Source organism: Callorhinchus milii, unplaced genomic scaffold, assembly GCF_018977255.1.
Source record: "Callorhinchus milii isolate IMCB2004 unplaced genomic scaffold, IMCB_Cmil_1.0 Scaffold18, whole genome shotgun sequence".
NCBI lineage: Eukaryota > Metazoa > Chordata > Chondrichthyes > Chimaeriformes > Callorhinchidae > Callorhinchus > Callorhinchus milii.
The window spans coordinates 8,108,248-8,122,546 of record NW_024704759.1 but is presented as its reverse complement, the minus strand read 5'-3'; the positions used below and the strand labels follow the sequence as shown (position 1 = coordinate 8,122,546).

Genomic DNA, 14,299 nt, shown 5'->3' with positions numbered 1-14,299 from the left:
AGGCTCTTGCCAATCTGCGTCTAATACTGTACTCTCTGTTTATCTGATGCATTCATATTTATCTAATGCATTCCAATAAATTTCTCTGGAATTTGAACGTATAGGTGGGATCAATGGAACTGTTTGGTTTCTTAAGCATGATGATGGGTTTCTGCACGTTTCAGACATCTGACCAAAAATTGCTCCACCCCTCCCAAAAAGAAATGCCATATTGTGTACCTATTAAAATATAGAACTAAGTGACACAGGGAGACTATAAAAGATACTTCAACCATAGGGAATTCTGACGTACCTGTTCCAGTGAGGAGGATGGATATTCTTTTAACAAAGGTCAGGTATTCATCTTCGGGAGGGTGAAAGCAAACAATGGGGTTCAAACCCAGAACCTGTGTCGCTGAAAACCTTCTGCTCGATGGGCTGACGACTCTGAATATTCAGCAATACGCTTATTTATGGGTGATAAAGTGATTTTTGAATACATTTTAACGATTAATGTACATAGCAGCTTCATACAAGTTGTAATGATGCACTTACCAACATTGATCCAGAAGGACAGTGAAGACCATCTAGTCTGTTTATGCATAGAATTCATCAGTGATGAAGGAAAATATCATTACAATTTAGTTAGCTAAATTTATTGAAAACCTAGATGTACGCTTACAGTTATTGTTAATATATGCCTTACACACTTGCCATAAACACCAGGCAAGTGTGGTTTTGAACTGTAGAAATGTGCTGATCTTTCCTTGGATCACTGCATGGTAACCCAAGAGTTGCAGTATTCGGAGTAATCCTTTTTAGACATTTTTTAATTTGGCCAAAAAAAGTTAAATGACATTGGAGGGTCTTTTAATTCTGGCATGAATTTCCACCTTCACCCCCCCACTTCCCATGTCAATTTGGCTAAATTGAAACTCTCCCTTTGAAGACAAGATTAAGTTTGTAACAGTCAAGATTGAAATGTGTATTTCTGATCTCAGTTAATGATTGATCATTAAATACTTTTGCTATCAAGATGTCTCCACGTTCCAACATTTTTATGATAAGTGAGTGGACGGTATGCCTTTTGTTGCTGAATCTGGTTATTTATTTTTCTTCATGTATAACACAGCAACATCTAACATTAGAAAAAAAAAATGCACCAAAAGATCTTCCATTTGCACAGATGATTGGGTGGGGTGGGGAAAAAAAAGACAGGTTTAGGAAAGGATTAAATAATGTGAATAACCTGAAAGCAGCAAGACAAGAAACATCTAGGTGTATAAGGCAAAGGCAATTTAATACAATCGGTGCTCAGTCAGGATGGGCAATATTGGATGTTCTTTTAAAAATAAAAAAGTGATTCAGTCCCAATTACTTTTTACATACTAAGAATTCATCAAAAAAAAGTCAAGAATCCAAATATGCAAACTTTGCCCATTTGAGCCAAGGCACAAGTTACACGACTCGAAGATTCCATGACTCGAGGATCTTCCGTTTCCATTTCAATTGCCTTTTCTGATTTTTATATATAAACACAAAAGTTTCTAGAGTTTTTCTTAAAATATAAATTACTCATGAAAAGAAATTAGCAGGGAAGACAGCTGCCAGTGGTTTCAGACTTATTTTTCATCTTAATGGACTACGAGATTCAGAAACAGACACACACGCTGTTAAATATAAAAATGTCAAAGTTTAAACAATCTTAAACACATTGACAGGTACAAGTTTCAAATTAAGATTTTAACAAGATACCTCCAGCACAGAACCAAGTTTTGGTCTGTCTTGCTATTTCAACAATCGGTGTGACTAGATAATTATTATCATCTTGGCATTCCTTAAACTGATTTTGCGTTTAAAAGATGCAATGTGTTGGGGTCATTAATTTTGCTTAATTTAGCAAAAAAAGTACTATAAAGAAACAACTTCACAACAGCAAGAAACGTGCTGCAATTAATAATCTTTGCAGAAATGTGAGGGGTGGATGGGAGAGAAGAAAGGCAGAACAGAATTACAGGCCCACAATACAAAACGAAATTCAGCAACAGACCTAAACAAGTCACTTGAAATGTAAAAGTTTGTTTCATGTTCTTCTAATTTAGAAGCAAAACCATTGCTGCTGGATGAAGGTGGCAATATATAGTTTAATGCTGCACTATGAATCAGAAAGCACTATAAAACAGTTTCAATCAGAACATGGTTTTTTAATTGATCAAAAGCTTCCAACGTTAAATGAGAGTCTAGAGGCGTTTTCCCACCGCTGGCGACGCAAGCCCTCTGCTGTACGAGAGGTCACCAACTACAGATTGGTGCAAGTATCTGTATGGCAAAGCCTCTTGTTTCCACTGGTCTATTGCCACCAACACTAAATACACAGTGAAATTATTCCAACTGAAATCACTATTGGCTATTTGAAAGCTTGATTTCCCCTCCTTAATGAGGGAAACAAGTTAAAATAATTACTTTAAAAAAAGGAAAAAGGTGACCAATTTGGAGAAATAGCCATTTCGTATTTCATACCCAAAAAGCAGGTAGGATTCCAGATCACCAGTGCTGGCACTTTAACAATGTTCTAACTTCAGATACAGTACTAGGGTGAAATTCCTCCCGCCGTTTGTAGCAACTTGAAGATGCACTCTATACATTGGGAAATTCCAGTTACATGTGGAGATGATCAAAGTTACTACACTTAGCGGCAAGAGAGATTTCTCACCCAACTCTGCAGTGCTAGTATATTTTTATTTCTATACATGCACCCAACCCTGGTGAACTGAGGGATGTTCTGTACTGTGGACTCATACACGCTTATTGCTCAATTAGATTGAGACCCTCAAAACTAATGTCACTTGACACCCTGATCACTCCTGCTCTAGGATCCTACAGAGCAGTGGCTTTGAACAGTACTTTACTCCATATGCTTCAAACTGTGTAAGACCGCATAAGAGGATTACTGCTGCTTCAATGCAATTCACACACAGATGTGTTAAAAGTTTAGTCTCGCTGATTTTGCTCTGAACCTGGGTGCTTGTCACCAACGTCTTCACACACACACACACACACTGGTGGAGGTATTGCGGTTCGAATCCTGAGAACAGATGTGCTATCAGTCACTTGAGAAAAGGTCACCAGCGGAGGGCAATGGCGCTAAACCGCCCGTTACGTTTGGAAGCAACGAAAGGTCTGGCAGATTCTGGATATGGGATTTCAGCTCTTTACGAACCTGTGTTACTTGAGCAAGTTTTTGTTTATATTCCTGGTGGAAGAAAAGTTACTGTTAGATGTTAATAAAACCACAACACGTCTCTCATATTGCACAAGATTCTCAATGGAATACAGCAGCAGAAATTGCTTAGAAGCAAAGCTGACTAGAGCACTTGCTATTCCTATAGTGACTACATCATTCACTAAGTTACATTTCTATCACTGCCACTGAATTCAAAGGATAACATGACAATAATGTACATGCACAAGAAATTCTAAACTTTAGAGCTCTGGATGCAGAGGCCTCTCAGCAGTAAATGTTTTCTGACATTCATTGTTTCAACACATTTGAGAAAATAAACACATCTGAAACTAATTTGACTTTTTTTTTGCTATGCCATAAGCTGAATATACAATGGGGGGGGGGGGGAAATGAGTCAGAAACATTGTTTATTATCCTCACAAGTTACCAACAGCCATAAAATGAAAAAAAAATGTTTCCAACCCACTGTGATGGGAGATAATCTGCCCCAACCAATCCTCGCTGGTGGGTCTGGCTCCCAAAGCAACCCTGTCTGATAAGTTTGTGACGGGACCCAAGTGAGCACACTGTGTGGGCGCAGGTTGTAGTGGCCAAGGTGACGTGTGTGACTGAACTGAGAGAGGCCTTTGATTGATTCTTTGGAATACGGGAAAGGATATAGACCACACTTAGTGAGTGGTGCTGTGTTCTTGCTCTGCTGTAAACATGTCTCTGATGATCTGATGGATAGGTGTAATTTGGAACATGCTAACAAAGCCAAAAAGCTGTTAGCAGTCATCATTTTATGAAAGTCGGCCCTTGCAATCTGATTAAAGAAGATATCGGAAGGTTTGTGACTTTAGGTGTTAAGCTATTTTTTACTTGAGGGATAGTGGCGAGGACACAGGGAGTAAACTCCCTCACTTTTTGAAGAATGGCATGGGAACAGGCAGATCAGATCCTCAGCAAAAGGATTCACCCAGGAGTGCACTGGAGTGGCAGTATAGACTGAGCTAATTATCTCTTATTTCTTACTGGTCCCCAGTATGTAGCTACCATTTAGCACCCAAGTACAGTTAGAAGTCGGCACGTATTGGACTCCATTATAAATGTCAACTCTGCTTGTATAAGATATTAAACTAACTCAGCACAGTCAGGCTTTGAACCTGGCACCTTTAAGAGTCACCATGGCTCAGTTTCAGTTATGGTAGTGATTTTCCAATTGAGCCACAGGAAAACTGGTAACTACCGCTAACAATTCAGGTTAAAATCAGTGATGAGACTTACGCACCGTTAGTTTTTTCTCTTTCTCTCCTAGAATCTCCTTTTGACTACTTATGTATTCAGTCAGCATTCTCGCTAATTGTCTCCGGTCGTCCAGCTCCGCTGCCAGCCGCCCATTGTATTCCGCTAACAGCAAACATGCCTCATCGACGATTTTAGATAGCCTTTCTGCAGCTGCTTTATCTGAGAGCAAAAACGCACAAAAAAACACAATTTAGCTGTGCCTCAAATCAATTTGGGGACGGGGATGTGTATTGTACTTTATTTTCACTGTTATTGCGTATAAAACTATTTAGCAAGGTGCTATATCAAATGCAAGGAATATTATTACATTTCTGAAGTTGAATTTTATTGGATTATTTTTAAAAGAATGTGAAACACCATGAAAGCTGTATTGAATTAACTCAACAGCCAATTGGGCAACATATTGCTGATCATTAGAGATGCTATTTGCAATCACCTGAATGCCAAACCATTACAGTCAGCACACTTTGTGACTTAAAGAACATTGTTGTTTCAAACAGTAAATGTTGAGGGCTGGGCTAAAATCCAGCTTAGGTCAACTCAAAACTAGGTACCAGTAAATTGCCTGTGAATTGGCACCAAAGTGGGAACCCGGTTGTTCCCGGGTTGTTAGTCAATTGGCAGATCACTTTCCAGGGGTAATAAACCCTCCCCCAAAAATATCATGGTCACTCAATCCACAAATGTGTGTGGGACACTGCTGTCCGCAACTGGCTACTGTATTTCGCCCACAAAACACACAGTCACAACACTTTACAATATATCCTGTGAAGCTCTTTGAGACGTCTCGACGACGTGATAAGGCGTCATATCATATGCAAGAATTATTATTATTATATAACCATTATTATTTGTAAAATCGTGACACTTCGCTTTTCAATGAAGTCACTTACAGCTGGAATATTACTTGCCATTGTGGCAACTAGTTTGTTTGAATCACATTGTGCAATCTTGGTGCTCAAGGTAAAGAGAAATGAAATTGCTAGGTTAGAAGTACAGTGCAAAGTTATTCCTGAGTAATCTTGATTGTGCAGCTAACCATTTTCAAAACTCTCGAGCTAGAGTGAAATTGAGCAGGAAATCCAATTACACAATTGCATTAGTAAATTCAGACTCCTCACATTCCTCATACATTCATGAGTTCAGCCACCATCTTCATATCAATCCTGTCAGGCCTGTATTTAAACTTAAATTTCAAAGGGTGAAAGGAGTATGTTGATAAAGTAGGCCCTCTAGTGATCAGTAATATACAGCATTGGGTATGTAGCTCTTCACCTGCAATGTTCTCCAAGAGCGAAACATCTTGTACTTCCTGAGGTAATGAAGCAATTTTCTGACGGACCGTTGCATCACCAGATGCTGCATTTTCAAGGTCTTGGAGAGCTTTAATCAGGTTTTCTGTCTAATAAACAGAAAATGAAAGTGAAGACACCACACGTGCAGGTAGTGTATAATTTTAAATAATCAGTTTTGCTAACTTGTGCACACTATTATTGGAGACCAGAGATTAAGGTCTTAAATTATAAAATACTAGATCAACATCATGGTGACATACAATAAGCAGCTAACACCAACCTACCATTCAAAGTCAGATTGTATCACAGTCCATAACCAAAGAATATCATTGTAGGAAAAAAAATTGTTCCAAACTTGTAATTTCAATGTTGACTTGCTGCCATTAATAGACTGTAACATTTATAACAACATTGCATTGGGTTCATCCAATGGTTCAATACCTCCCAATTAAATACTTACTAACAGGGGACCTGTGCCAGTATCTATCGGGGAGTAGTTGACCCTATAATCGTCATCTTCATCTTCTTCAACAGGATAGCTACGTTTTGCTCCTCGGTTTTCTTCACCTACAAAAATAAGGGATTATGGTTCGTACTGTGATGGACAGACCCAAACTAAATCACTTAACAACAAAGCAAGGCAACTTCCTAAGAAGGTAGCAACAATGTTCTCATGAATCTTTCGAAACTTTGAGAATGTACACTAATTTTGATCAAAATCTGGGTGTTGTGGAAGAGTTACGTTTGAACTATATTTGTTTTAAAATTATGTAAAGGTCGGGATCAGACACGTTACTAGCACAAGTGTTTAGAGCAAGAGTACAAGTATAGGCCAGATCTCCATTCCTACACTGCTTGTAGAATATTTTAGAGTAAACTTCAATTCTTGATTCTTTTCCCCAAATATATACAGTATTACAATTATTTCTACATTAAAAACATATTTGCCGTACAATTACCCACATGCGTCATCTATGACAATGAAGCAGAAGCAAGGCTGCAAGTGTAACTACAGCTCATTGGAAGAGTACCTGTGCAGAAAACAAAACTAGTAGGAATTCAACCTGCTGAAGGTCTTACACCTCTATTTACCTGACATAAACCAAAATGTACTAACTTTCTACATTAAAATATACAGTACATAAAATGCACCCAAACCCACCTGGTTTTGAATCATTTTAAGAAAATTAACGATCAGCAGTCGCTGTGCTGCATTCTCTTTAAGCAGATCACAATCAGGTTCACTGGTTAGAACAACAACAAAATGACATTTGTATTGCATCTTTCACGTCAGGAGGACATCCCAAGGCGCTGGAACTGTGAAGACCTGAACTGCGCACTCACTGGAAGCCTGCAGAAGCTTTGACTGACCTATAAATCGAGTCTCAGACGAGGTGCTGGATGAAGAGTCAGATGCTGCCGATTCGTGACCTTTCATAACTTCAGAATTTCGACCTTTCTTAGACTGACCGTGCTTTTCCCTGGATGACGGGCAAGATGATTGTTGATCGAACAAGACTTTAGAACCGGCATTATCTGCAAAGATTAAGTTTGCAGTCAGAAGGTGTAAAATGTTGCAATGTTGCTTTTCACACTGCAGGTGTTAAAATTTACAATGTTGTTTTAATTTATACATATTAAGAACTTGCCTAATTTGACATTACATAAAGACATAAACCATAAACCACCCTGAAAAAAGATCATTAATATACTTAGCAGGTACAAATATCTGGATGGGGAGGGAGGGAGCTACTTGCGAGATTCACGAGTCGTAAATAAAGAGAATCCTTCTCAAGGCAAACTCTGTCCTACCAGGTACGTATTTAGCTGAAAATTACTTTCATAGATATAAAACATGAGATTGGCAAAGTTCCAGCCTCAGTCACACCCAACTAATAATAATAATCCTTCCCATTTAATATAGCTCCTTATTGCATTGAATCCTCTTTACAGTAATTACTGCTTGAAGTGTAGTGATTTAAATATTTATAGAATGCACCAATTTTTACACAGCAATACAATATTCCACAAACAGCCACAAAGTGAATAACAACAACAACAAAATTACATTTGTATAGCGCCCTTCACGTCGGGAGGATGTCCCAAGGCACTTGACAGACAGATGGACCCGAGCTGAGAGTTGGGGTGGGGGAGGTCGGGGAAGCAGGGAGATCGAAAGCACGGTCGAAGAGGAGGGTCTTGAGCTGGGTCTTGAAAGTGGCAAGATGGAGGGACGGCGGGATAGAGTTCGAGAGGGTGGGTGCAGAGTGGCGGAAGGCTATATTATAAAATATATATTACAAAGAATAACCAGGTTAACTGGAGGTTTGGGAGCCAGGACACTGGATGAAACTCCCTTCTCTTCTAGACTAGTGTCATGGATTCCTTAATGACCACCTTAACAGGTAGATCTCGGTTGAAACATCTTATCTGACGAACAGCATACCAGAAAAAGCAGTGCTCTCCAACACTGCACTGGAGGAATAGCTTAGACCACAAACCGAGACATGACTTGAATCCACAACATTCTGACTCGGAGGCAAGAGTGTTACCAACTGAGCCAGGCTGACTGATATCTAAACATTTGCATGATTCATTTTTCGCTAACACAGAAGAAGAGATGGAAAATAGATGAAACAGATATCTTCCACTCAATATGAACAACGGTTATAGAAAAATCAAAGTTCCAGGTTCGTTGATAGGACAGATTGTGACAGATTCCAAATTTTTCCTACCACTCGTACAAAGTACTTGCAACTTCTACAAACACACACACACACCTGACTATCTGCTGAGTTAATCCATTTACTCATAAGGATCATGAAAGGCCAAATATACCGCACACGTCATAGATTTAGATTAACTTAAATGATTGCATGATCATCCAACCATCCAGCTTCTCTGTTGAATAGATATTTCTAATCTCGTTATTTTGTAGAGTTTCTCCATATTCAGACTCACAACAGCAGTCTGGAGACCTGCTCCCACACCCGAACAACAATGCTCTAAACTGCCCACTGAAAGGACTTTGAATGATCGCGCAGCAATCGAAACACCGATTTTGTCTGTTGAAAAGTACTGCCCTCTTTACCAGTGAGATTGGAAATTGAAATGTGCAACAATAAATATACAATAAATTATAAACAGTTATTGGAGTTAACATCATCTCAATTAAGTGCCAATTACAAATGCAAGCACAGGATACAGAAAACCACATACAGAGGCGAGAAGTCACAACTTTCACTGTGGACTATGCGATAGGCATACCTTCTAGAGATGGACTGTTTGACTCGTCCACAGTTAGCTTAAGCTGTTGAATAAAATCACCATCGTAGACACTTCTTTCATGCCAGATATTCAGTACTCGTTCCATTTGCTTCTTACAACTCTGCTCAGATTCCCTGCGGAAAGCCAAGAGAAAAAGGTAAGTCACAAAACCAGCAGTAATTTAAGGCAAAAATCTTGAGACAGGCTTTGAAAGTGGGGAGGGAGGGGACGAGTCGGACGAATTACGGGTTGTGGAAAGAGGTGGAAAATGTCCTGTATTATTCTCTTTATCAAAACATACTGTACCTGGATACATGTGAAAACGCATCCACAAGAACACCCTCAAAGGCCTTGGTGAATTCAGGACCTTTCCTCTTACTGTTCTGAATGACATCATTAGCCAGGTAGATGAACGTCAACTTCCTACTGGGTTTAGCTGAACATGAGAAACAGTCAACGATCGACAATTAACACACAACATACCTATACTTATTTTTTAAAAAATCAAATAAGAACTTAAGCTGTCCCTTTATTAAAAAATATTTGAAAACTCAACCACACTGAACCTTCCTCAAGTTTGTTAAAAAACTGAAATGAATCAATTCCGTTTTAACTAGTTTAGACCTTTGGAGAGCAGTGAAATACACTGGAATAGATTAAAATAAAGCTTGAAAATGAACCAACTGCCAGCTTCTGTTAGCAAGGAAGGCTTTTACATGGTTTAAGAATTCTGCTAATTTTACTGCAGGAATGAGTTTACCACCAACTCACCATTTTTTTCTAAAGAAGTTGCATGAGGAAGATTTCAGTGATCCAGTTCCTGCAGTTGGCAGTTACTTGGAGAATAAGTCTGAATAGGCTGTTTATAACACAAATTCAGATCCAACAAAAACCACAACACATGACTTGGACTGCAATTAATCTTATAGAAAGCATTTCTAAAAAGCAAATCAAGAAATTAAAACTTGAATCAAAGTCTCTAAATATAGTTCTAAAAGTAGATTTTAAGTAATATCATAATGTTCCACTTAGTTTGAAAGTGAGGGTAAAGCCTGTATTAGAAACACTGATTTATTTCCACACTAGTGGAATGGTAGATACAATGCTTTAAAAGACCTTCTGAAAACTGACCTCTTTCACCATGCCTAGGTTCTATCCCCCCCACCAAAACCTTTCTTCAATTTAATTCCTATGACCCTTATCTTGGAAGCAACAAGTCTTAGAAGGAACAATCTGAACACAATACAAAATTACATTTGTATAGCGCCTTTCACGTCGAGAGGACGTCCCAAGGCACTGGACAATCAGGGATTTGAATCCGATAACAGATGAATAAGAAATACAGTAAAATGAAGCAGGAATGAACAGGGGAAACTGTTAAAAGAATATACATTGTCAAGCAATATACAGGCGAGGATAAACTTAGTCCAATACACTACCTGGATGAGCAATGCCAGTGCAATATGCCAATACTGCATTTCCCTTTTGAAACTAGTTACTTTCCGTGACTGGTAAGAACCATCCGGTACTGGTAAAATAAGGTGAAGGAAAAAGTGTTGCTTAGAGTGTGGTGTTGTTACACAAATGTCCATGAAAATCAGATATGCTATTCACAGAGAAAAACTGAAACAATTTAAGCATCGGCATGTCAACCCCACATCAAACTGGAGACACTGACAGATGGAAACAAAAGAGTGATTCAAGTACTTGAAAAATTATAGCTTATAACTGACATGATGAAAACATATTTTCACTTTTTCAACCAGAACAATTTGCAGTGGTGCTGGCAAGAGGCCCACTTTTCTAACTTGTGGATCATGCTTAGTTTCCATTCATCATGAATGTGAATACAATAACTCACCAAACTTGATTGCTGATCAATTGTTTCAAATTAAAAACGTCCCTTACACAACAACAACAACAAGATTCCATTTATAGAGCGCCTTTCACGTCAGGAGGACGTCCCAAGGCGCTGTACAGTTGGGTCAGGACCCGAGCAGGGGGGGAAATGGTCAGGGTGAGGGGAGGGAAGGGAGGGAGCGAGGAGGGGGCAGAGAGTCGAGAGGGGAGCCGAAGGCACGGTCAAAAAGAAAGGTCTTGAGACCGGCCTTGAAGGAGGAAAGGGAGGAAGCGGCGAAGGCACTGGGGGATGGAGTTCCAGAGCCTAGGGGCTGAGAGGCTGAAGGCCCGGCCACCGATGGTAGGGCGGTTGGGGCGGGGGATGTGGAGCAGACCGGAGCCAGAGGAATGGAGGGTATGGGCAGGTAGGTAGGGGGATAGTAGGTCGGAGAGGTAGGAGGGAGCAAAGCCGTGAATGGCCTTGTAGGTGAGGATGAGGATCTTGAATTCGATCCTCTGGGGGATGGGGAGCCAGTGGAGGCGAGCGAGGGTGGGAGTGATGTGGTCGCGGTGTCTGGTGCGGGACAGTACACGAGCTGCAGAGTTCTGAATGACCTGCAGTGTGGAGGGAGGTGCCGGGAAGGCCGGCGAGGAGAGAGTTCCCATAGTCCAGCCTTGAGGTGATAAAGACGTGGACCAGAGTTTCAGCAGCGTGAGGGGTGAGGTAGTGCTGTAGTCTGGCGATGTTCCGGAGGTGATGGAAGGCGGTGCCAGTTGTGGCGCGGATATGAGGGAGAAAGGACAGCTCAGGGTCGAACAGAACACCGAGGTTCCTGACGGCTTTGAGAGGTGGAGAGTGCAGCCTTGGATGCTGATGCTGTCAGCGCCAGAGGTGCGGAGGCGCTGATGTGAGCCAATCAGGAGGGCCTCAGTTTTTACGCACGTTGAGCTGAAGAAAGTTGTCTCTCGTCCAGGACTCGATGTCGGACAGACAGCTGTCAGGACATCGGTGGTCGTGGAATTGAGGGTAGAGGAGGAAAGGTAGAGTTGGGTGTCATCCGCATACATGTGGAAGTTAACCCTATGTCTGCGGATGATGTCACCGGGGAATCATATAGAGGGTGAAAAGGATACACAGCGAATCACGAACATAGGATTACACCTCACTCACTAACAGAAGTAGGTTGCTCTGTTCAGTCAGTGCGCAAAGCTGTACCGCCTCATTTGTCACCAGTAACTGCTTTACCAAGTTAACACAATTACTCTTGTTAAGTTGTTTCTCAGTCATTCAGAAAATCCCACGGCTACAGGTTCAGAATTATGTACTCTTGCTGATGATATATGATCACAGCAAGAACCCCATTAGGAAACAGATAAATACAGAAATTGTAATATTCTGCAATCCAATCACCGCCCTAGAAACCAGATTAAATTCAGAATGATTGGAGGTAACAAAACAAATTTAAATAAATAAAGTTCTTTCGGTCTTACTTTATATTAGAAAATTACAGTAACTGCATAACAGCTTGCAATCACAACTTGCATTTATACAGCGCCCTTTACGCAGGGTAACGTTCCAGAGCACTTGACAGTGGCAGAGTCTGACCCCAAGCCAGGGGGAGAGGGAGGGAGGAGGTGACCGTAAGCACAACCAAAAAAAAAGGTCTTTAGGTGGGAATTTGGAGTCCTGTAGCTCAGTGGTTAGAGCACTTGCTTTGCAAGTGAGAGACCTGAGTTCAATTCCAGGCGAAACCTTGGGCAAGTTTCCTTACTCCACACAGAGCCTAATAATAATCCCTCCAAAACCAAAAAACAATAATAAATTGGTCATTTTCAATCTACGACTGTTTGTGGGACATTGCTGTGCGCAATTGGCTGCCGTGTTTGCCCACAAATATACAGTCAATTCACTTTACAGTGTGTTCTGTGAAGCGCTTTGGGACGTCCTCCCGACGTGAAAAGCGCTATATCACAATGCAAGGATTAGTATTATTATTATTAATTGAAAGTGAGGGTGGGGGGCAAGCCGCAGGGATTGAGACAGGGAGCTCCAGAGCTTCGGGCGTAGTGGCCGAAAGCGATGGTGGAGTGAAGTGGGGCGGGGGGGGGGGGGGAGTGAAGTGGGGGGGGGGGAGTGAAGTGGGGGGGAGTGAAGGGGGGGGGGGAGTGAAGGGGGGGGGGGGAGTGAAGGGGGGGAGAGTGAAGGGGGGGGGAGTGAAGGGGGGGGGAGTGAAGGGGGGGGGGGGAGTGAAGGGGGGGGGGGGAGTGAAGTAGGGGGGGGGGAGTGAAGGGGGGGGGGGGGGGGCAAAGGACGAACAGGAGAGGAGGCCAAAGCGGGCCGAGCAGAGGCAGCGGGTGGAGGAGAGGGTGAGGGGGATAAGCGAGTCGGATGGGCAGGGAGGTGCAAGGGCGTGAGGGGGGGGTTTGAAAACGAGTGAGAGGACCTTTTAAAAGCCGTTCATCCTATGCGTGTGCAGCGCCACAGCCAAGTGTGTGCGTGTATGTGTGTGTCCCCCACCACCACCTCGTTTTTTGTGCCGGAGGTGGATGGAGATTGGTGATGGTGGCGGTGGTTGGGGGTGAGGGAGGGAGGGAGGGGGTGAGGGAGGGAGGGGGTGAGGGAGGGAGGGAGGGGGTGAGGGAGGGAGGGGGTGAGGGAGGGGGGGAACGAGAGGGAGGGAGGGGGTGAGGGGGGGCCTTGACACTGCAAAACGCCTCGATGCAGTGGCGGGTTCGGCGTTGTTTTTTTTCTCAGAGAGAGTGAGAGAGTGAGAGCTTCCCATCGCATTACGAGATCTCCTGCGCCTTCCCCGTATCCCCAACCGCCCCCCCCCCCGCCCCGGGCTCGGGCGCAAAGCCCTGACCGTCCAGTCCAGTACCTTTTGGTTGGGTGGGGGGGGGGGGTGGGCAAATGTGTCGGTGGGTGTGGGCGTTGTCGTCGTCGTCGTCGTTCTGCACGTGCACACAGCCTCCGCCAAAGGCGCCCCCCCCCCCCGCCCGTGTCAACAACAACAACAACAACATCAGAAGAAGAAAAAAAAGAACCGTTTCAAGTCGGTTCCCGCGAGCCCGAGCAACCCCGTCCCTCACCTTTCCTCAGCTCCCGGTGCCAGACGTGCACGATGGTGCCGGCGTGCTTTCTGTGGTGGATGAGCCACAGCGAGAGGGTCTGGACGCTCTGCTGGGAGTTGCTCAGCTCCGACAGCTTCTTCTCCAGCGCCGATTCCGAGAAGGAGGACATGTCCTGCGCGACCGCCGGTGCCTCAGCTCAGCGGGTGTGTGTGTGTGGGGGTGTGTGTGTGTGTGTGAGTGTGTGTGAAGAGAGAGCCCCGAGAGAGAGAGAGAAGCTGAGGGATTCCCGGCCGAGAGGCGCTCTCTCTCTCTCTCT

The 14,299-nt window shown here is 42.8% G+C and overlaps 1 protein-coding gene across 1 annotated transcript; it reads right to left on the bottom strand.

Moving 5' to 3' along the window:
- Positions 1 to 2,103: 2,103 nt before the first annotated feature.
- LOC103191160 (regulation of nuclear pre-mRNA domain-containing protein 1B) lies at positions 2,104 to 14,227 on the bottom strand. The gene is made up of 8 exons (XM_007912123.2): positions 14,002 to 14,227; positions 9,379 to 9,508; positions 9,073 to 9,206; positions 7,177 to 7,341; positions 6,266 to 6,372; positions 5,786 to 5,912; positions 4,494 to 4,669; positions 2,104 to 3,232 (listed from the first exon to the last, which is right to left on the bottom strand). Exons 1-8 carry the CDS (start codon positions 14,150 to 14,152, stop codon positions 3,083 to 3,085), a joined length of 1,140 nt encoding a protein of 379 aa, XP_007910314.1. The 5' UTR covers positions 14,153 to 14,227; the 3' UTR covers positions 2,104 to 3,082.
- Between the last annotated feature and the right edge of the window lie 72 nt (positions 14,228 to 14,299).

Coding starts and splice junctions, on each gene's coding strand:
- LOC103191160 (XM_007912123.2), bottom strand. CDS start 14,152: ATGTCCTCCTTCTCGGAATCGGCGCTGGAGAAGAAGCTGTCGGAGCTG. Junction 5,913..6,265: donor CTGGCACAGGTCCCCTGTTA/GTAAGTATTTAA, acceptor TCTGTTTATTAG/ACAGAAAACCTGATTAAAGC. Junction 4,670..5,785: donor GCTCTTGGAGAACATTGCAG/GTGAAGAGCTAC, acceptor TTTTGCTCTCAG/ATAAAGCAGCTGCAGAAAGG.